Raw genomic sequence first — 24,077 nt, forward strand, 5'->3', positions numbered from 1 at the left:
AGTGAGAAAACTTGTGGGTTGAGGTAAAGACAGTTAAACAGATAAAGCAAATGCTGCACACGCAAGCAAAGCAAAATAGGGAATTCATTCACCATTTCCCATCAGCAGGCAGGTGTTCAGCCATCCCTGGGAAGGCAGGGCTTCATCGTGTGTAATGGTGACTTCAGAAAACAGATGCCATTAACTCAGAAATGTCCCCCTCTTCCTTCTTCTTCCCCCAGCTTCTATTGCTAAGCATAATGTCATATGGCACGGAATATCCCTTTGGTCAGTCAGGGTCAGCTGTCCCAGCTGGGTGCCCTCCAGCTTCTTGTGCACCCCCAGCCTACTTGCTGGTGGGGCAGCATTGAGAAACAGAGAATGCCTTGACACTGTGTAAGCACTGCTCAGCAATAATGAAAGCACTCCAGTATAATCAGCACTGCTTTCATCACAAACCCAAAATACAGACCATGCAGGCTGCTATAAAGAAAATTAACTCTATCCCAGCCAAAACTGGCATGTGATCCTGGGAATTGCTGTAGTTATAAAGTGAGTGCCATGAGATTTCCATGGCAGCTGCTGAGCAGAAGAAGTCTTTTTTTTCTGTTCTGGGTAAGTGGCTTGCATCTTAGCCATCTCACTGACTTTTTGTGATGATGATTGTTTTTCCATTTAAATGCAATCCTCCTTTCCTGGAGGCAGGTTAGAGCTTCAAGGGCAACAGGAGAGACAAAAACCGTGTGGGACAGAGGGTAGCTGTCAGTTTGCTCCAAAGATTTCACACCATATTTAGACATACCTGTGACTACACAATTTACAGATGATTCAATTCTCTGGAGTAGGCAAGCCATGAAAATCTACAGAAAGTACATTTCTACAATTAGTCTAAACTAATCTGCATCCATGCTGCTTCTAACAGGGGCAGGTTCCCTCTTCTGGCACCGCGTTCCTGCAGCCTCCCTTATATTAGCACCAGCATTTGTGCAGCCATTCAGCCATATGGGTCAGGGAGCTGCTCCAGATGGCAATTTATCAGTTTGCAGTGGGATTTCTATTAGTGTGGGGTTTCTTTCAGGCTGATCATCTCTCAGATCAAGCTGATAGCCTGTCTTCATGGGCACAAGCAGAGGGAGGGAGATGCTGTGACCAGGAAGGGATGGCTCCACTCCTTTCAAAACAGTATGGATGTAGATAGGCATAGTAAGCCTGTTGATTCTTTTGACAACAGTTGGGTTTTTTGGTGGGGTGGTTGTTGCTTATCTTAGTATCTTGTGTAGTCAAATGGTAAACGTTGTGACTCTCAGCCCTAAATCACACCATCCTCAGAATCTCCTCCAAACCATACTCACACATTTCCTAGAGCGCTACCAACCCACACGGTGCTCCCAGTTTGCTGGGAAATGTATGTATGCAAAGCAGAGTATGCAGTCAGGTGCTCGTTGCCCTGTCAGCCAGGAAACTATGTTCCTTCTTACAGATTTACAAATTTATAAGCAATTTAAAAAAAAAAAAAATTAAAAACCAGCAGATAAGAAAACTGATTGGGTAGATCACTTGGAGAATACCCTTATTTATTATCTCACCAATTAATAGATTTTTTTTAGTAATGTGTTAAATTTCTTCTGTTTCAGTTTCTAGTGGAGACAGCCTGCCGTATTGATAGGTGTGTAGGACTAGCTTGTTTTTCAAGTCATAGACTGGTTGTCTTACCTTTTTTAGTTCATAGAGTATTTGTCACCCTACCACAGTGTTTAACAGGATATAAGTTCACTTAATCTGTGACTTGCTCCATTTTTAACACATATTTTCAGGCTCTTCATCACAGCCTTTCTGAAGACTGAAATAGGGTTTCCATCCACGTTGTGTTTTGCTCATAAACTGCTGCCACGAGTTGAGGTTCAGGCCATCTGTCATCAACTTACAGACACAAATGAAAAAAGTCAATGAGATTCAGCAGCTCACTATGTATTTTACTGTCAATGACTTAATTATTGCTGTTCATAGAAACACACATCTGCCTGGATTGTTTCAGGGACAGACCTATATTTTTACCCATCATTTGGGTATCTTACATACATCGTAATTGTTACATTGCTATGCTGGGAAGAGTAATTGTGGAAGAACTGTGGTATTTGTTAGGTGACCTGATAATGATGGTAAGTACAATTTATTGCATTGATTGAACAGTTGCCATCACAGTAAATATTACAGGGATTTGACTGTGTGACCTGTGCAATGCCTAGCTACTCACCTACGGCTGTCCCTTTTAAAATGAGTTGTTTCAATAGTCAGATTATTTTAGTAGAAAGTTCTATGAAGAAAGAATAATCATGTTGCTTATGTTTGATCCCTGTTTGATTTAAAATAGTCCCTCTGTATGAAGTATCACAGCTCTTGACGCTTGCCTATTCTGAAGACATTTCAGACAGAGTAGGTGATCTTGGTTCTTTGGAGCTGTGGAAAGAATAATTTCATAAGCAACATGCTAAAATGTGGTGGAGGAGCTGCCTTTATGAATAAATACTAGGAACTGCTGAAGTCACAACGCTAGCTTGAGGTTCTCTTCCCTTCTGTAATTCTAGACAGTCCATCACTATAGTTTGTACGAGGCAATTAACTAGAAAAAAATACAAATAAGATGTTGAAGAATGTCCCTTTGCCCTTAGATTTCCTTCATGGGGAGATGCTGTGAACATCTGAAGAATTATTCAGGACACTACAGTATCTAAAATAGGCTTTTTTGACAGGTGTTGAGGAGAAATGAGATAAGGTTAATCCATACAGCATGTCTCCTTTACTGGAGATTGCTCTCTCTGACACATTGCTATTACTCTGGTGCTACAAAGGAAGAATATTTTGCTCTCTCAATATTGATTGCAAGTTAGCTATTATTTTACTGTAACCCACACAAAAACGCCAATAAAATATCTTCTTTTCTTGATCCAAATACAGGAGTGATAGTCCAAAAGTGGAATTAGTGGGCAGTACGGTATCCGGCACTCTAGAGAAAGACTCCTCTGAAAGAAGCAATGACATCGGTAAGTTATAGTGCTTTTTATAATTTGTCTGAGAAATTTATGGTGTAAATTTCTGCTTTTTAGTGACTGTTATGATCCAAAGGCAGATTGAGGATTTGGTGATGAATGTGAGTGCATTTATATCAGATTTTAACTGTAGGATTAAAAGATCATTTCTGCTTTACTTTAAAAAGTTTTATTGGGGTTTTCTGTTTAAATTGTTTTTTTAAAAAAAAGAAATATGGAATAGTGAGCTATTTTGAATAGGAGGGCTTTTGTTATTTCTGTTTAAAAGTCTTGAAGCAAGTGAGAAGGCCAACAATAATAAGTCATACTTGTTTAACAGATGTAATGTTAGTGCTGCCATATTTTTAATGCTGCAAAAGATTGTGGATTTGGTGCAGTTAGTAATCTTTACACTTTACAATACAAAGGAATGGAGACCCAGTTCAGGCCAATTTGAATAAATTTTACTGCAAACACCAATTAAAAGCAGTCTAAATTTCTCCTGAAAATAATAATTGCTGAGCCAGTAACACGAACAGTTTCATCAGGAAATCACCTGGAAAGGAGTAACGATAGGTTATTTTTCTGTCTTCTCTCACCCTCCTTCCTTCTCCAGTTGGCAGTGCAGGAGAGATGTTTGCTGGTTAGATGCTGCAGTAAGTGGCACTTGGAAAGCAAGGTGCTCTGACTCTTGTCCCAGGGCTGTAAGCGAAAGCCGCGACAGCCATCTTCTACCTCGACTTAGAAATACGCCAGCAGCAGCTGCTGCTGTCGCTCTCCTCCGCAGTCGCAGCTGTGCCACGAGAGACCTGTTTTTGTAAAAGGCAGAACCAGGGTACCCTGAATGTGAAAGCATTACTACCTTTCACTGGTGGCATTAAATGTTATTTCAGTGTGGTGGTTTCTACCCAGACTGCTTTATTAATAAAACATTTCTGTAAAATAGCATACTTTTAACAGCCAAACCTGCCTTTTCTTCAGTCTAGAAAGCAGAGCTTTAAGTTATAGATGGTTTTTAATTACAGTGTAACAGTAAAATGCTAAATTGATTTCACATAGGTTTATGAGCTTTTCAGCATTCGTATGTCTCCTTTTTTTTAACCTTCTGGTGTTGCAGTGGTTTGTGACAGTAACATTCTTCTGGAGAAGCAAGTAGTATTTTTTTCCCAGATTTTCATTTGGGATAAACATGGCAAGCCAGAAGCTTGTGATAAATTGCATGAACATTTTTATTGTAAGAGATTAATATAAATTAATAGTATGGAAATGCAGTCAAATTCTACCATTTAGTGTTTGTTACCCATGTCTAGAAGTTTGCTTCAAAGCGTGTAAGCCTTCACTTACTTGAAGGAGAAAGCTGTGACTGCAAATAGCATACAGTGATGTTATGGAAGTAAACTTTTTAAATCTTTGTTCCAGTTCCCTTGGAATCACTATCAGGATAAAAGCTTAGTGTTTTGAGGTTTTTTCTGGGTTTGTGGTTTGTGGGGTTTTTTTAACAGCCTATAAAAGGTTAGGTAAGAAATTTGATCTATAATGATTTTTGTTCACTTCTAGAACTTAGGTGGGGGTCTTTTCTGTTGGTTTTGAGTTGGTGTTTTTTTCAGTGAGGGATAGGATCCAACAAGAGTCCACAAACCAAACCACACATACAACGTGTTTGTTGCAAAGGGTTTAGCTGATGACCTCCTGTTACCACTAACAAGGAGAACATATTGAGCCCAAGGATAAAATAGTGTGAATACTTCAATAAGTATAACTTGATAGGGTCAAACCAGATGGCATTTACAAGGGCAAATCATGTCATTCTAGCCTGTTAGACAACTCATTAAAAGAAAAAAATAAAAAAAGTATGATTTTGAAATGAAAGCGAACCAAAATATTATAAATGTGACAAATTTTCAGGAGGCTTTTGACAGCTCATGTAAAAATATTGTTAAAGAAATAAACAGCCTTTTAAGACAGGGTAGAGCAATGAATTAATAAGCCAAAGCAATTCACAGAGGATTTGTGTATTTTACTGTGAGGATGGATTTGGAGTTCAGGACAGTTTATGGGGCAGTATAATTGGAAAGATTTATGATAAATGCGTTGTATTTTTCATTTGTTTACAAAGAGAACAATGGCTTGGAGAAATCTTGTCGCTAAATGCATTATTAGTAAAAATTATGGATGAGCAAGTAGAGTTGTCCAGTGTATTCCAAAACACTGACGGATCAGGCAGTGTGAGTCCAGATAATATTTAACTGTGATATGTGTTACCACTGTTGCCCCAGTGTCATGTACTCTGTGGGGAGGACAGCCTCAGCTTCTCTGAGATTCATTTTTCCAGTCAAAACGGATCTGATTAAATCTACCATTTGATGTCTTTTCAGTAATTCAAATTTGCAGTGAATTAAAGTGGGCCTATGTACAGGGAAGGTGGGGCTTAGCAGTAGCCTTTGAAGGAAATGGAAGTTGAATGGCCTTTGCAGCAGCTCGGGTGTATGACCATTCTGGTTACTGGGCTCCTCTTTATTCCTCTGTTAGCCCCAATGCCACTCCTGGGCACTTAGAGCTCACAGGGAGGACGGGGAAAAAGCAGCAGTTTCAAGTTGCCTTACCCTCTTTCATGCTTATTCCAAATACTGATAGTGAACCATGGGCTGAAAATGAGTACCACAGCATTCTCCTGGCTTTTTTGCACTGGTGATGTTAAACTGGATAATGGCTGTCACTTTCTCAGTCCTGTAGACAGTCTAAAGCTCTTGTTCTTTCATTCAAAGCAGAGAGGTGTACGAAAGCACTGGAGAGACAGTTTTGGTTATAAAAGCAAACCATACTAAAGCTGGAAGGAGAGAAGTTTTCCATTCTGTGAAACCTTTTTAAGGATTTCTAAGTTGGTTCCTTTATCACAATGAGACCACAACCTTTACAACAAGGGAGGAGAAGGAGGGGGTCCTTGGCCATCTCCCAAAAAACAAATAAGTGATCAGCAACAAGAAAATCAGTAATTCCATTGACAACTGAAAAGCAATATGCAGAGGGGAACTGGGGAATCCAGGTTCAAAACCTGTGTTCTCTCTAGGTCCCCTATTCTAGATCAGTGTGTTAAACATTGCTTATTTCAGAAACAGCATTTTTCTGTTCCACCAGTGGATCAGTGTTGTCTAACCAGATAACCTCACACCTTTAAAACCATTCTCACCCAACTTTACCGATCAGGAAAGTCACAAATGATTGGAGCAATGCTAAGGTGATATGTAATACTGTACATAACATTCTGCCAGTTGCATATATAACGAGTCCTTTTTATGTAGATGTTAGTGCATGGCTTGATTTGATTAGCATGTTCTGCAGAGTTTTGACTTGACATTTAAATTTCTTGATGATAATACAGCACTGATTACAAGTCTGCAATCTGTACTGACAAGAGCAACATCACTGCTGAATGTAGATATAATGGCAGCTATTATTACTGTTGTTCATACCTTTGCTTCTTTCCACAACCCTTACAAAAAAACCTGGAAAACTAGCCTTCAGAATATATTAAGAGGAAACATTCCCCATTCCTCCTCACTTCTTCTTTTGTTTTCTTTTTCCCTGTTTTCAGTGATGCCTTTCCTTTCCTTTCCACACATCTTTCATCCAACTTTTGCTATTTACATCTCTTTGCCATGGGTAACTCTTCTTCATTCCATGAGGGTAAGGCTTTTTTTTTTTCCTCCATTTCTTTTCTGTCCTGTCTTTGCTTTAGTTGACAATGCATAACAAACAAATAAAGTATTTTGTAGAACACCTAATGTATACATGGCTAATACAATTATTTTTTAATTAAAAGTTCAAATTGAGTGTACTGTGACAGAAAATCTTGCACCATAGCACTGAAACAAGAAATTGTTATATTTTATTTTATTGTACTATAAGATGTTTAGGGACATAAGTGATATGTACGGTTTGTATGTGGTGTTTGTCAGTGCTGTGGTTTCCTTAACCTGTTCTTACAGACAGATGGTATCATTGCAAAGTTTAATGCATATATTTCATTGTAATGTCCTTACAGGTTATAAACCAAAAATACTTAGCAACATGCTAGGATGGTCCTCTAGTCTTAAAGAGGAAAAAAAACCCAATAAAACAAAACAAAATGAAATTTGAAGCACGCTTACTGGCTTTCAGTGGAAAGTGTGCGGTCGTATCACCCAAGACATTGTCTCCAGTATTGCTGTGGTTAAATCTGTTGTAAAGTCTCATGTACCAATAATTGTTCTGGATTGGCCGTGGCTTTTTAGGCTTAGTTAGAAATGCTTCTAAAGCAGCATAAGCTATACTGAAAGTAAGCCCTGTTCTACAAGCAGAAGAGTAGTCGTTATGTAGAATTACATTGATTTCACCAGCTTAAATTCATGCGTTATTGCAAAACTTAACTTTTTTTTTTTAGGTTACGTGTTTCTTTTTAATTTCACAAAGAACTGTTATATCTGAGGGCCAGTGCAATGACAGAAACATATAGCACATGTAATAGCTTACTGAATCAAAACCTAATGCTTCCAGAAAATTACTGAATTAGTCTAATTATTGGTATTGAGTTAGTTTTGCAAGTCAGGATTAATCCTAAATTACACACTTTGGAATCCTGTAGTCCTGAAACAGGTCTCGTCTATCCAACAAAGGCTTGCTTTGAAATTGTGTAACACTAGAAATCATACAGATTTAAGCTAAGTGATTTAAAGAATAAGCCACAAAGAAGTAAAAACAATATATCTACTGTGGAAATGCTCAGTTAATCCACACAAGAAGCAGTTTCTGTGCTTTGCAAAAAGACTGAGCTACACAGGCACTTTCCACACAGAGCCAAGCAGAGACATCTTTCCAATATTTTTCCTGGCTCTTTACACATTCTGCATAGTATTTATGAAAGTAGTTAATAATCATCAGTGCTAACGTAAGACACATATGCCTTCATTGACTTCTGCTGAAATATATAGTGTTGGTGTGAATTTTCTTGAATCTCTTGATTCCTTGAAAGCTGGTTAACATGAGTCCATTTTTCAGATTTCTTCAGATGTTAATTTTCAGAGCATTTGCTGATCGATCATGGAGTACTGGCCAAACCCACGTTATTAGCCGCACTCTTTTTCTGTTCCTCCCTCAAGGCTGTTGCTAACTTGCCTGGAAGGGTAGTTTAAAATACCCTACTTGAAAATATCTAATAAACAAACAAACAAAAAATCTTCAGTATGTTCATGTTTCCTTGAGCTGTATTTGCATTTTTTCTAGAGCTACAGCATGCTCAAATTTGTTAGGAGGTGATCACTGTGCCTCTGACTGGAAGAAAAAGTGATCTAATAAGATTTGGCCCACACTAAGGAAAAAGATGTAGAATATTTCCAGTAAAAGGTTGTAGAATGGAGCAGGTTTGTCTTTAAATCACAGGCTGTCATACTGTGAGACTTTATAATTATTTTGCCTGAAGACAGAGTAAAAGTTGGAAAAAAGAAAATACTGGTAAATATAAGGGTTGGAGGACAAAATGTGACTCATATAATGAAGACCACAATCTGCTTAAACCAATTCTTTCTTTCTGTGCTGCTATTCATGCTCACTTTATTAGAACAAATCAAAGGAGCAAAATTGCCCAACTGGGTTAAGTTATAGTATTTATGTCAGTGAATCAAAATCACCCATAAACATAGTTGTGAATTGTAAATATTGTAATCAGAGATATGTTAATGTTCCATTACATAATTAGGTCTCTTGCCCTGGAGGGTCCAGAAAAAAGCAGTAAACCAGAAATTTAAATCATTCTCCATATGTATCAAGTTGAGGTGCCTGAAAACAGCATATCCATTTCTTCTAGCTCAGTTTTCTTGACCTTTCAGTTCTTTCTTGGCATCTTCTGAATCGTTAAAAATAAAATCCTTATGAGGGCACTGGCAAGTGGTTTGCAAAGCTCATTATGGCAGCTTTCTATATTCAGCTATTAAAAGAGATAAAAGTCAGGACTGAAATGGGAACAGATAATTATATTCTTGAGGAAAGGTAGCTGTCTAGTGACTGTCCTGGGAAGCCAGATAAGCTGTTTCCCTCCAAAGCAAAGAACCATGCAGACAAACCTCTTCAGCACATCACTGTTACACTCCTGAACACAGTAACCCTGCAGGCAGCCAGCGAGCTCCCCAGCTAAAAGCGAATTACCCAGATCTTAAAAAAAGGGTCTGCAGTTCATTATGTAGCATAATGAATAATTCAGTGGCCCTGACCCTGGCTGGGAGCACGGCTGTATTCTTTGAAGGGTATGATGCTGTTCAGCACAGAGGGACTAGCAGAATCTTGGTGCTCGAAGTAGTTAAAATAATTGTGGTCTTCTGAAAATTCCCAGTAATATTCAAGTTAATGTTTGAGTTGTTCTTTAAGTAGTGCTATATATTGAATGGACATCAATGCAGAAGATTTTGTCTGCAGTATCTCTGTCTCATTTCATAGCTTACAGAATTATTGTATTTAAAAACAGTATAGATAGCATTTCACAAGTCTGTTGTCAATCTTTTAAATGCGTTGAAGATGATTATGAAATGAAATCTACCTCTGTGGCTTTTGTGACTTTATCTTCTTCAAATTAATTGAACGCCACCTTTGCCTCATTTCTTCCAGCCCTGCTGTATTGCTGTTCTATGAAACCTCACAGTTTGAATGTGTTGATTCTGTTACCCATCACTTGCCATTTCAGTTTTCTCAAGGTGAAACCTGTCTGCTAATTCAAAAAACTTTACATCTTCATTATGTATAAATGACTTTGCCCAAAGACTAAAAATTCTAAACGTAAGATAACATTAAGGCCTAGCCACATTTTATGCCAGAATAGTAGGGGGAGAAAGGGGTAAGGAAGGAAGTATAACCATTTAACAGCTTCTTGCTGGGTTTTTTTTGGCGGTGGGAGGGATCGAAGGTTACTTTCCAGGAAGGTACAAGTCTAATGAGCTGAGAGCTTTTTCCTTAAATAGTTGTTTTCCTGAATCTGGGCATTTTTAAAAAAAACAACCAGCATCATCATGCTTTAAATAACCACATTTCCAAATGAACATAGCAATGGGGGAAAATACCCTATTCTTAACTGGCTTGGAAGGATAGCAGAGAATAATTATTGCACAGCTGACATTTTTCATATTAATTATGTTTGCTCAGTAAGCCAGACATTGTATTGTGTGTACTACACTAGTGTATTAAAATTACTCTGATGTCTTTCTTCCCGTCTCACGAATTACTTCATGAATTACCTGCTCGATCAGTGAGACAGTAATAATGATGAATGCATGTCCTTATTTGTAGAACAAGTGTCAACTATTTTTTAGTTAGGGAATGGCACTGTTAACTGATGGGTGCCCTCTATGTTCTATGTGTTCAATAGAACCTTCCTTAACTGTTTGTTATTACTAGACATAGAGAAAGCTGGACCACTACAGAGTTCAGGTCTGTTGGATGCTGATGCTGCTTTACTGGCAACTAACATGGCTGTGAATACAGTAGACTGGACTTTATTTCTCGTGACATTCCATTTGGGCCAGCTCAGGAAGGTTTTACATTTTGCTTAGTATGTGGATTTAAGCTCCCAACTTCTGATAGCTACAGAAATACAAACTGAAATAAAATCTCTGCATTTAATGACTTCGATGAGTCACACCAATATAACTTTCTTTCCACCAGCAAAAAATAATCAAATAACCAGTATGAGAGTATGAGTGAATTCATTACTAAATCTACAGTATAGATGACAGTAAGGCAGAGGTGTCTTGAGTGGTTCAGTTCTGCATTTTACTAGTTACCAGTTTACTAGATGGGAGTTCTCCTGAATGAATCCGTCATAGGTGGTGACCATGAAAGGTGGTGATAGCCTTAGATGCTGAGCAGATTTGGGAGCAAGAACCACATCTAAATAAGGAGAATAAATGGGGAGATAAAGGACATATGGAAGTTTTTAGCATTGTATCAAGAGATGACCCTTACACTTAAATAGAATTTAATTTATAGTATCAGCTGAATGGCTGTGATTTCACTAGTTTGGCAGCAGATTCTACCTGTGGAGCCTTTCCAACTTCTGCTCTGCTTTTTTTTTTTAAATTCAGTGCAGGTATAAGCTGAGTTATTTTTTCTAGCTATCAGAAATGCATTCAGAAGTGGAAAAAATGGAGGATTCCTGGTATATCTTGATAACAGAAGCTTTGCACAGAAATGTTTATCTTTCACAGTACTCATAGAATGTGTGGAGCAGCTTTTATCTGCAAGTGCTCATGGGTCTCAAGGGCACATATTCATACACTCTCCTTTTATCCATACATTTTACAATTTAAACATGAATATTTGATTATTCTGATCAAACTCTAGATAGAAAATAGAACTCTAGGTAATTATTAGTTTATTTAAGCCAAAGAAAAACACTGAATTAATGCCTTCGCTATTTTTTTCATTGTTTTCTATAGTAGCATAGATACTTACTTTTTCTAAGAACAGAGGAAGGGACAGTGACGCTTGCCATAGAAGCAGCACACAGAGAGAGGAAAGTCATGCTCTGGATCCTTCCTAGGCTGCAAGATAACTTCAGCCCGTTTGCTTCCCCCTGAAGCAGGAGTCTGCCCTTCCTCTCAGTTTTAGCAACTTGTGCCAGTCCTCTGGCACTGATACTGATCCTTTCTTCAGCACAGGTATCTGTGTGGCTGGGCACGTGCTGTGGGAAAACAAGCTGGATTAAACTAGCTCAGGAAAAAAAAGAGTAAAAACAGTTAGGTGGGAAAGAGTGGCTGGGACAAATGGAAGCATTGCTTTGGTCTCCATTTGTACTCATGTATGTGAGCCTTACATGTTTATAGATGAGTGCATATTTTTCATGTCAATACATTCCTGCTGTGCAACTGAACACAGTAACACAGTGGTGAAAATTAAGGCAATGTATTAAAATACATCAGTGATTCGCTGTGTCATCTTAAGGAAGTCATTCACCTGTCTCACGTGTTAGCTTCAAAATGGATATTACTGGAAACTAGCTCTTACATTTCCTCCCTCCCCCCAATAAATTAATTTTTACTTACATTTCTCCTCTCCTGAAACCCTGAAGTTCTGTAGGACTCCAGACAGGTTTTGTGCAGTCTGCTAATGTTAACTCGTTTTTACTTCAAAAGCACTGTGGCCTCACCTGATGTGTTGGGTACAGTTGAGGCTTTGGATTGCCAAATTCCCATTGACAGACCGGGAGACCTACCTTTGCACGTAGGTTGCAACAGTCAAGAAAAAAGCAATGAGAGAAATACCTGGTAGAGGACAGTGGGGTCACTGGTTATATACAGGAAGAGTTGCTGCAAAAATAGTCGTATTTGGAGTTGACTATTTCAGGGCTATTGAAAGAGGGTTTTTTTTTTTCCTTCTTTTTTTCTGTCTCCCAGAGATGGAAGAATATTGCTGAATAAGGAGTGTCTGATCCCATTTACTTCCTAGCTGCCAAATCATAAGTACTTGAAATTAGTTTAAGTGTCCTTCAGTGCATATAGTTTATTGCACAGGCCAGTTAATTCATTTGTTTTTCCATTGTCTTAATTTGTATGATGGTTGCAATATGGCAACAAGGCTGGATCTTCAGAGATTCATTGTTCTGTAACAGTTCTGGAAATTAAGTGCCCAGTATATATAACTATTAACTTAAAATCTATTTCTTCCTACATGTGTGCAGTGAAAAATAGTCTCTGACTAATGAATATCATTCCAGTATTTGATTTGCGTCTGAAAGTAGTTTTACAGCATTTTGATTTATTTGGTCTAAAGTACCTCTTGTATGTTTCCTGACTCGTTTCTGCTTAACACATGCAGTAGGGCATTTTGAAGGGAGGTGAGTGAAACTGATAACCCATAAAAATAGATGAATGTTGTTAAGCCATTTGATTCAGGCATGTAATCACGAGCTGTGGTATTCCTTCAGCCTTCACATCATTCTTTCACGTAAACATGCTACCACGTGGCTAGATTCAGTAAACACTTCCCCAAGAACATTTTACTCACCATGAAGACAGTCAATACTGCATTTGAGCAGACCTGTTTTTCCTGGGCTCTGCAAAGCTTCAGGGGCCTGTTGGAGTTTTTACTGACCATAACCTCCAGGCTACTGGAGGGAAATATTCCTCTCACCTATAGCTCCTGGAAACTATGCTGCCTCCAGCTGCAGGTGTCCAGGAACCTGCAGACCACTTCCAGCTCGATCATTCGTTCTGTGCTCCCCTAAGGAATTGCTGCAGATGCAACGCTGAGAGTACAGCTCCTGAGGCAATGCATGCACTGTCTTAACGTCTCCAGTTATCCAGGGCGAAAAAGTTACTAACCCCTTGAACAGCAAAATGGAAATTCTGAAACTGTTTACTCCATGCTGTAGGACCGATGTTGTCATTTAGCTTTCGCTATGCTGAAAACAAAGCCAAAGGCTCCTCTACATGTTCCTCCTCTGCTTTATTGTGTTTGAGAAGGAAGGGTAATTGTACTTGGCAAGGGTGACTGGATTACAGCTGCCTTTGACTTCCAGGGCCTTTACCTGTCACGGTGGCTAAACATGTGCAGAACACTGTGATACAGTGGGGAAAATGGGATTTGATTTCTTTCAAATTAGAAAAAAAATTGTGATTCTTTCCCTTCGAGGACAATTGCAAGAAAATCAAATCAATTCTATTTTATTTTTAAGACTTGGAAGGTTTTGACTCTGTAATACCAATTGCTGAGAAGCTTAATCATCCAACCACAACCAGACCAAAAGCTACTGGCAGGCGACCACCCTCGCAGTCTCTTACGTCTGTAAGTTAATTTTCTTTTAAAGATTTTTTTTTCTCATTTTTTCCTCCCTCCTATTTGTGTTCCCTGGTGTTTTTACTACATTTGCACAGGCATTCCTTCACACGTACAGTGAGGCAGAGAGATGCAGCTCCAGAATATTAGTGTCAAAAGGCTGCCAGTGTTTTGAATATTGATGTTTAAAACATTACCTCTCTTACAAGATCTGTACCTCTTTATTGGTTGCTGCCAATTATTCCTGGCCAGCCATGTCTGAGCCCAGAAGAATCCTTTATAAAAATCTGTGGAATAAACTAGTTTGCTCTAAGTATTAAGGATTTTGAAAGTGTTTCCCAAAAGAAGCATTTCTCTTGGTTTCTTTAGGACATGTATGAGATTTTGGGGACAAACAGACTATTTCAGCCTTCAACAGCTCATGTGTTTCTTCTCATTAAATTCACAATTGTAAACATAAGCATGATGTAAATTTCTCTCTAATATGTATCTTTAGACAAGTTGGTCTCATAAACCATACTGTGGAAGCCACTGCTCAGTTTTTCAGGGGGTTGGCGTTTGTTCCTTTCCATGCTGATTTGCATTCTGGAATATCAAAATGAGAGCAACCACTGATGGTTACCCATGTTCGTGTTGCTGAAGAAAAACAAAGTGGAGGAAAACAAAAAGGATTATCATGAAACTAATAGAACACAAAAAAGAAACCTTTCAAAATTGGCTATGTACATAAATACTGAAATATAGACAACAGTGAGGTTTTTCTTCCTCTGTCAAATCTATGGGGAAAGGAACAAGGAGTGGAAAGAACCTTCCCTGTTTGCACCTTTACAAAGAGGCCGTGCACAAGGCAGCCCTGCAAGTGCCAGCAGTGTGCACAGCCAGCAGCATGCGCCCTCTGAAGAGCAGCAAAGTGAGACCTGCACTGACCATGGCAGAGCTGCCCAGGTGGCAGAGCTGGCATCCCCACAGCACGGTGCTCAGCATCCTGGCCAAATAAGGTGCAGCTCTTCTTGCAGATAGGAGGGTGCTTTCATATTTTATGATATAATGTGATGTAAAGGTGTAAATTAATGTTGAATTTAACAGCAAGTATACGAGTATTCATCAAGTATGTCTCATTTTATGAAAGCCTTGAAAATAAGATCTAAAAAACAGGGGATGGGAGGAGCAAGAGTCCTCATTTCAAGTGTTGTCACTTTTAAAATGATAACTAAAAAAAAGTAATCAAATAAATGTTTTTCTTCTTCCTTTGTTAAATTCTTGTACAGTGAAAATACCTGCTTTTTTTTTTCCCCTCTCTTGTGGTGTGTGTGTTTGTCTTGAAAGTCATCCCTTTCAAGTCCCGATTTCTTTGACTCACCAAGCCCTGAAGATGAGAAGGAAGAACATGTTTCCCTTGCTCACAAAACTATTGATGTGTCAAGGAAATCAAGAACAGTTACAATATCACAAGTAAGTTAATTGGAATGCCTCTGCTTAACCTTATCATGTGCATCTTCATTTTTTCAAACAGTATTCAAATATTTATTTTGAAAATTGAATTCAACAGTCACCTGGTAACTAGCCCTTTTAAAGCTTAAAATGGCAAGGGTTTCTAAACATTTTTCAGTGTTTGAAATCCAAGTCTAAGGTGAATTGCACCATTAAAATGTCTCCATAACCATAATGTGAAAAACCATATTGTTCTTCTAGTGTAAATACTTTTCACAGACTCAGAGAAGCTAAGGAAATAAATTTTAGAAATTTTAGAAACAAAAGCCTTTTTTTTTTTTTTTTTTTTGCAGCTGTAAATTGAGTTTACATTAGAGGGGTCTGTAAGCAGAGAAAATAAAACTCTTTGACCCACTCTAATAGTATGTGAATTTAAATTTGCAAGTATAATCACTTTCTATACTGGTAGTAATTATTCATGTTACAGGCTTGTGCCATTCTTACTGTATATTGATAGGAAACTATAGGATAGTTGAGTGTTACAGAAGGACTGTGTAGGTCAGGCTTTAGAGGTTGGAGCTATCTTGTAGTATATAGGGATATCTTTAATAACACAAATACTAAATTCTAAGTATCCTAGTGTAACAGAAGTGTCTGAAAGATGAAATCATGCACTTCCGTGATCAAGTTATCAGCATAATGTTTTGCTGTATGGCTCCCTCTTCTGGGAGCACTTTGCATTTAGGAAAACTCTTGGGCCAAGATTCATAAATTACATGCTGGTATGCCAAAGATGTAGAAGGTTCCCGTGAAACAAGGTGACTCCTATCAGAAAGTAGCTGCTGGAGGTGTTAATTTTGATAGCCAGTTAAGCTCTGGAATAAGGTGGTCAGCGTGGATGACTTCAGCTGTGCCTTACTCACTTGCTCCGGGTTTAAACTCAGCCTGACGTCTCTTTTCAATCCAAAGGAAACTTGCTTCTACTGATATAAGGATTATTATCCCTGAAAGATCCATTTATAGGTACACATTACTCACAAATGCACACACATATATATATAAAATGTTAAAAGAATATTATTAAGGTCATGAAGTCAAGCATTTAAGTCACTAGAGTGATTCAGCTGTCTTGTGATTGTAATGCCATTTTCATTTCTATGATCACAATTTTTTCTCTGCACAGCACTTTTTTGTGCAGTGCCTGCCCAGGGTGGATTCTGTGCTCTATCAGGCTTGTGTATTAGTGGGGAAGACTGTTCTTTGCAGAATCCGGTTGATCCTGCTCTTCCCTCTCCATCATGCTTTCTCCTAATTTTCATCTGACCACTAACGTTTCTCTCGGTTGCTTTGTCCACCTAATGTCTCCTTCCATTTCCGTAACATTTTTTCTCAATATCTTACCATACTTTCCATTCAACTTCAATCTCGCTTTTCCAGAGATGGAGCTGGAAGATTGCCTTAGTGCTTTTTCTTACTCTTGGCTAAATTAGATTTTCAGATACTCCTGGCAGCACACATTAGCATTGCCAAATAACAATATTATAAATTATTAAGACTCCCCTTACTTGCCATTGTGCTAACTGTACTTGTACAGTGTTCTGTGTATGCAGTGAAGTAGCTGGTCATGTTTGGTAGGTGGACTTCAGATTTTCTATGCCTTGTCTAATAAGTAGAGCACTGGATTGAAATTCAAGAAGCATGGGATCCTTCTGAGCTAGCCACGTGGTTCTAGGATAACTAGGTTAATGCTGAATTTTCTCTTAAGTTCCTGGAGGAATAAAGAGCCATTGGTAGTTATGGGAATTCACAGAAGCTTCAGGTAACAGAGGATAGTACAGTATTTTTTTTTTATTAATAATAGATTATGATTCTGAAGGCATGGGATTTTGGTTTTCTTTTTATATCACACCAACGAGCAAACTTGAGGAATCTTTTGCTATTTTCGTAACACTAGGCGCAACATGTAACATTTTTTGATTTAAAAAAAATGTTGGATGTTGAAGATTCCTTCAATGGTTAGTTGACAATTGTAAATTTAATCTGCAAAAAAATGCAACTTGGCTTCTTGGCCATACAGTTTTGTGCTGTGCAAGAGATGTCCATGGATGTAGGTATGTTCTCACAAACCTCTGAGAGAAACACTGAGCATCTGTCCCTGGTTTGTTTCATGCTAGACCTGAGATCTTGGAAATGCTTGTTGATGTCTGATTGTAACAACTGTGGAAAGTCTTACTGAAGCTGTCTGAACTTCTGCATCCCAACTAGACTCCCTCTGATGTACATGTACAAAGATAATGACTAATCATTACATTTGACATGCTTTGGTCAAAACTGACCATGTTAGACCTTGGACTTTCAACATTACTGAAGAGCAACAAAACACTTAATATTTGTTAGAGGTCTGATTTTCATAAAGCTTTCTCCAGAAATTAGATGTTATTCTTTTTGTTGCAGGTGTCTGATAATAAAACTTCCTTGCCTCCAAAACCAGGAGGTTTGGTTAGTGGCAGTAACGTACAACCATCACTATCCCCTTCACCGTCACCTGGATTTCACTCAATTGCTATGGGAACAACAGGCCACAGGTCAAATTCCCCATCCCTGTTCGGTACTGAAGGAAAGCCAAAGACTGAGCACTTGAGCCAAGGTCAGACTGCCCTGGAGGAGTTGAGAACTCAAATTAAGGAGCTAAGAACCATCATTGAAACAATGAAAGACCAGCAAAAGTAAGTACTGCAAATCACAGCCGTTGGTGGGATGCAGCCGTTCCTGCATGGTGGTAGCAGTTCCTTCTTGAGCTTGCCTTCCTGTGTATTACTCTGCACAGTTTGCCTTTGTGTTTGTGAGTGATTTTCATCTGACAGAACACATTCAGGGGTGAGAAGCTCAGGGAAAAAGGCTGACACGATCCATCTGTAACAGCTTTTTCCCTGTATTATTACAGAAGCAGACATTTATGGGGTGTTGAAAAAGTTAAGATACAAGCTATAAGCAGTGAATAATGTTCTTATGTTTTATTTGCTAATAACTATTTGGGAACTCAGGTGCACTGATCTTAATAAGGAGTGCATTTCTTCCAGTTGTAGTACAAATTACTACAAGTTCCTAAAATTATTAAATCAGTTTGTTGTTTGACTGTTAGCACATTTTCCCAGCAAGCTCGTATTACAAAAGAAGTAATTGAATTGTGATTAGGACGTGTGCAGACCTGGTGTGTTTATGACCCTGAATCTTGCTGGTTTAGTGTTGGGCATCTTTATTAATCTTTGAGCTGCTCATTTCTTAGGAGAAACTGGGGCTGGCACGTAGCTTTTGCTATTCCTGAGAATATTTAATGTTTTGGAAGCTAAACCTTCACTTACATTGTCAGCTGTGTGTAGCACAGACAGGAAAAAGAAAAGGGAAAGCAGCATGCAGAGACTGTGGCAGAACAGAGGTGCACAGGGAGTTTGGGAGAAGATGTGGGAAGGGTGTGGTTCAGGCTGGATCTAGCTCCAAGCCCCATGGCTTCACTTCTGAGACTGACACCTGCTTTTCAGGTCTCCCTGGCCCTTCTTGCAAGGGCTGCTTCCACCTACTGGTTTCTGTCTTAAGGTGAGATCACTCCGTGGAAGCATGAGGAGGTGTTGCTCCTTGTAGCTATGGTCCCCTTCCTGACAAAGAAGGTTGACAGCAAATCCATGTTTAGGATCATTAAGTCTTATAAATGAAGTTGAAGGTTATGTTGTATTGCTGGCATAAACAGCTTTTAAGTGGCTTAAGTATGTGATAGAATGGGCAGGATGTGTGTTACCAGTTCCTATAAGCCACCAACAGCCAATCCATCTATGTTTTGTACAGAAAAAAAGGCAAGTTGGTGCCACCACAGTGTTGATACAGCCAGTCCAGAGTAAAGCCTGTGGATGCAGGGCTTCTAAGAGGAAATACATTGTTCATTAGCCATATGGGATGTGGGAGGTTCTGTACTTTCATAACATGTCTTACTTCTCTGTTGTATAGCGTATAGTATACAAGAGTATACTGACTTTAATCAGTTGTTCAGAGGGAAAAAGGTAACTAGTGAAGCAGGGAAAGTATGCCTCCAAGAGGTGATCATTTGTATTTTACTAGTTTAATCATTTCCATTCCAAGCTTTTTTTGCATTCTTTTAACAGAAAAGAGATTAAACAGTTGCTGTCTGAGCTGGATGAAGAAAAGAAGATCCGTCTACGATTGCAGGTACTTAAATTATTTATAATGTTATGGAAGTATTGACAGGTTTGATTTAGCCTCTGGAATGGGACATAAAACTCTGCTTAAATACTTAGATTCCACTGAATCAAAACCTAACATTTCTGAAAGGGATATACCTGTTTCCTTCATAGTGTTGTCAGTCTGTGTCATATATATTACTATACTGCATTCTTACTGAAAAGCCTGATAATTATCTAAAAATTTATAATTTAGGAAATTAAACACAATATAGGTTCCAAACTATGACATTTTTTAGCTTCAGTTTTAGTGGTTTGATTTTGTCACAAATTAATTTATTGATTTTTTAATTATTTGCTCTCTCACTAAGCTTTATATTTTGTAGGAAGCTTGTCTTAGTGTTGATGTGCTTGCAATATTATTTCATATAGCAAGATTTTTATGTCTGCTTTACAGACTGTACTCAGGTTGTCTTTACTAAAGCATCCTAAACAATATACAAGAAGCTGCTCTGATTAAGAGCCCAGTTACTGCTGCCACAGTTTGTATAGTACATTAGCTCTAGATGTTGTCATGCTGGCGTAGCCATTTGCCAGGTAGCATGCTGCCCTACTTGTGTGAGGGTTGTGAAGCTGGGCCTTTGCTAGGATCATTGGTTGGTTTTCTGGGTTTTGGAGAGTGATTTGGACAGTGGCCTTAACAATGTGCCTTAACTTGGGCAGCGCTGAATTGGTCAGGCTGTTGGACTAAGTAATTGTCGTAGGTCCCTTCCAACTGAAATAATCTATTCTGCTCTGTTCTAGTCTATGTACTTGATAAGTGGTTCAGTATTGATTATATTTTATGTTTTTATGGTGTAGGTCAACTGTACTTTACCTTTGTATTAGGGATAGAAAATTGAATTGTAATGTCACTAGGCTGTTCCTGCTCAGTAAAATGCTTGGGAACATGGCAAAGGGTGGCAGAACAGGGTACCATCGCTGTCTGTGCTCCAAAGCTCCCTAAAGGACTTTATGCATGCAACCAAATAGAAGTATGGCTTCTAGTAACACACAATTCACGTTCAGCTAAAATTGAAATTTATTCAGGTAAAATCAATGAAGTTTTTAAATAGTGGTTATTGATTTAGTCTTACAGGCCAGACTATTCAGAGGTCTGGATTCTACCTTCAAGGATGCCTTCACATCCGTTACAACAGGGACCTGCATTGATGGTTTTAAAATCATAATCTTACAGCTGAATGCTTTTACCCCAGTTCAAATGTTGCTTACGCTGGTAAATGCTCAGGTGCTAGCCCAGGTGGCATTATTAGCTTTACATGAAGATGCGATAGTCATAAATTATCACAGCTCTCTGTTTGTGTGTTAAAGAAGGCTGCCTTGATGATATGGCACAGTTGAGCACTGAGAGGGTGTGTTTGAATAAATCTAATACCTCTGCTTCAGGGTTTCCAGTGTCTGTCAGAGGTGCCAAGTGTACAACTTGGGCTGATGGTGGTTTCAGACTCGTCCCTTTACAGCACGGGTGTACATTCATCAGAGCCCTTAAGGTGCCTGGACGCAGGCTTGTGGGTGTAGGAGGCAACTAATGCAAGGAATTTTGTAAAATAAAACTTTGTAGCAATAAAGCTTAGCTTGTATAAATGTCAAGTTGTTTAAGCTGCACAAGATGAACAAACATGGCATTAAGTGTTTGCAAAAGAATGTACAGAGATAACGGGCAAAAGAAAGTACAGAGATAACAGACAGGCAGTTAGAAAGTAGCAGAACTATAGAAAGAGGAGAAAATTCTGGCTTAAACCAGTTCAGTAGTTTGGCTCTGAAGAAACAAGCGTATTGAGCATGCACCAGATTGAAAGACTTACCTAATGATGTAATGTAAAAAGATGAGGGCATGAAAGACTGCCCACAGACTGCCCACATGTAACATATGCTATTGCTGAATGTATAAATATCTTTGCTTTGTAAAATAGAGTGAGTGAGTATGGTGATGCGATCCCCCTCACTCCCAGCGCTGAATAAACAAATACCTGGTACTCAGAGATGCGATTCTGTGAGTAGTTTTTGCTACCAGGCAATTTTCAGCTTCACGGCCACTATCCCTATAGGAGAGAGACGATAGGTTTTGCTCCTCAGCTACTCACTGTCAGCAGTTCAGTTTACTTGTGCAGGGTGTAAGTGCAGCAGCCAGTGCATGGACACAGTGCACATTCTGCACCTAATTCCTGGCAGTGAGCTGTGTGACTTGTGAAAGTTGTCGTTTAAAGAGTTTGAAAGGTCTTGTGGTACATTCGGCGACTATGCTTGTCAAGTTCTGAGGGGAGGAAGCTGTGCGTGCTCATCTTGTGCAGCTGAGAAGGTCACCTCAATTTGTGAAAGCTGTGGAAATGAGTAATATAAAACCCATGCTCCAGACCTGTGGACAAGGTGAAACATGTGCTTTTCAAGCTGCAGCAACTGTGCCTCAGTTTGCTAAAGCATCTAATCTCATCACAAATTTGTTTCTTTGCTTTCAGATGGAAGTTAACGACATAAAGAAAGCTCTTCAATCAAAGTGAATACTTGATAGGTGGAATGTTGCGTTATTCTTCATGACTGAGACTCAAAATTTATGCCCCAGCCAAAATAACTTTGTGCCAAATGATTTAAGAATTGCCTCGACATCCCTTTATTTGAAGGATTAGCACAGGTTTTGATAGCACAACAAATATACCAACAACAAGGACAAAATTTCCACCCAAAGCAGTGCTGTGCAGCACTAGTTGTGACTGAAATTGATCTTCTTGTGCTAAAGGCTCTCTACTTCAAGATCCTAGGTGAAATGAAAACTCAGGCAGTTTAGTCCATAGTGGTACTATTTTGATGATATTTTTCCATAAATAAAGTGTATTTCAGATTATCTGTTTACAAGCTCTATGATTTTGACTTTTGGTTTTTAATTGTCTTTTGTCACAGATTTTAAAATGTTTGTACTGCATATAGCAAGGAATGAATGTTAACGTTGGGACTGGAGGGATTATTTTTGCTTTGAGATAGAACAGCCTACTTTTTGTTACAGTTCTAAGTTCTGTTAAATATGCAATTTTATGTCCCCAAATCCCCTACCATTTAAACTTACGTTGTGTACAGTAATGTATTTACGAGAAGGAAACCAACCAACAGAAATCTGGTCTTTGCAATGATTTGTGCCTTTCTTTGCCACACACTGACTGGAGCCAGTTGCAAGCCAGGTCTCCCTAATGTAGCCACCACGACGACTCCTGTCCCCAGCAGAGGTCACCTTCCCAGTGTACAGCTGCTCAGTCAGTAGAGCCAGGTTTGTGCAAGGTGGCAGGACAAAAGGGCGCAGCTGAGAGCAGCTTTGTCTTGAGCAGCTGTGGCTTTTTAGCTTTCCTGGTTTTGATAGGCCTCTCCCTCAACTTGAATGTTCATCTCCGCTTGATTTTCATTAGATGATTTAAACGCCCGCCTCTGTCCCCGATTTTGCACAGAGTGAACAGAATATGCATTATTAAAGCAAAAATAAATAAAAGTAATCTATAAAACATGAATAAAAAGTTGTATTATTTCATGCACAATGTTCTCTATCGTGTGACATTGTTTCATTTGCTGTTTGTGTGGTATTGCTTGCTGCGTTATGTTGTACACGTATAGACTGATACACTTTATAGTCCTGCTTTTGCAGCAGGACTTTCTTTTCGTCATTTTATTGAACCTGGTGCTTACTTCATTTCTTCTCGTTTCTCTGTTCACTTTCATCCTTTCAAAATAAGGTCTTTTTCTATTTGTGGTTTTGTGTTCCTTACTAGCCATGGAGTATCTCATACTTTGTCAGCAATCTCTGTTGAGTTTGTACAAAGCATGTAAATAGTGGATATTTTTGCATAGCATAGAGTGAGTGGGTGAGTGATATTAGTGATGCTTCAGAGTGACAAAAAAAACCCCACACAAAGGATCTGTTTGTCATCTTGTCAAGTGCTAGAACTGGCTCCAGCCAGCATATCCTGTATCACAGCTAACCAGCCTGCCTGCCAGGAGCCGGAGACATAGTGTTCACTTGGCGGGTCACATTCACACGTGGTTGGTAGAGTTCCCATAATCTTTTTGATATGCATAGATATATAAAATACACGCTCCACCATACCCAAATACTGCTTCGTGGCCTCAACTGGCAATACAGAACCTCGCTGCTGGCCTGATTTCATCTACCATAGCATCTGCTTCTGTTCTGTCATGTCTGAGACTGAAAGATTGGATAGTGAAACTCGAGATTTTTTTTAGAAGTCCCAATACATTGCTCAATGTACTCAGAAGCACTAATAAAGTATTTTATCACTGAAACACTCTTACTTTATGTTTCTAAATAACTGCATTAAAATATTTTTGTACAAAGAATGATAGTCCTGCCATGGATTTCCAGCAATAAAGATTTCTAGATTACTTCCATGTTTTTTGTGAGGGTAGTAGCAGAGTTATGAGAACCAGAGGAAATGAGGGATAAGGAATAAAAATCCTGTTTGGGTTTGTAGTCATACATTTGCAGTGTGTATCCAGAAATGAACAGCTCTGGCTTCCTAATTGCATCCTTAAAGAGATAAACTATTGTATCTGTGGTAAATAAAGTATTGATTCCTGACTTACACCCCAAAAAATATAA

The 24,077-nt window shown here is 38.8% G+C and overlaps 1 protein-coding gene across 6 annotated transcripts in view; it reads left to right on the forward strand.

The window, feature by feature from the left end:
* The window catches only part of SH3KBP1 (SH3 domain containing kinase binding protein 1), a 231,575-nt gene extending 208,584 nt beyond the window's left edge, over positions 1-22,991 (forward strand). For all 6 annotated transcript variants that reach the window (XM_056327158.1, XM_056327159.1, XM_056327160.1 and 3 more), the window contains 6 exons: positions 2,935-3,020; positions 13,699-13,808; positions 15,126-15,251; positions 17,685-17,956; positions 19,385-19,448; positions 21,937-22,991. In XM_056327158.1, coding sequence (XP_056183133.1) covers positions 2,935-3,020; positions 13,699-13,808; positions 15,126-15,251; positions 17,685-17,956; positions 19,385-19,448; positions 21,937-21,978 — 700 coding nt within the window. In that variant the 3' untranslated portion in view covers positions 21,979-22,991. The remainder of the gene's footprint in view (positions 1-2,934; positions 3,021-13,698; positions 13,809-15,125; positions 15,252-17,684; positions 17,957-19,384; positions 19,449-21,936) is intronic.
* The last annotated feature ends 1,086 nt before the right edge of the window (positions 22,992-24,077 follow it).

This window comes from Falco biarmicus, chromosome 2 (genome assembly GCF_023638135.1).
Source record: "Falco biarmicus isolate bFalBia1 chromosome 2, bFalBia1.pri, whole genome shotgun sequence".
NCBI lineage: Eukaryota > Metazoa > Chordata > Aves > Falconiformes > Falconidae > Falco > Falco biarmicus.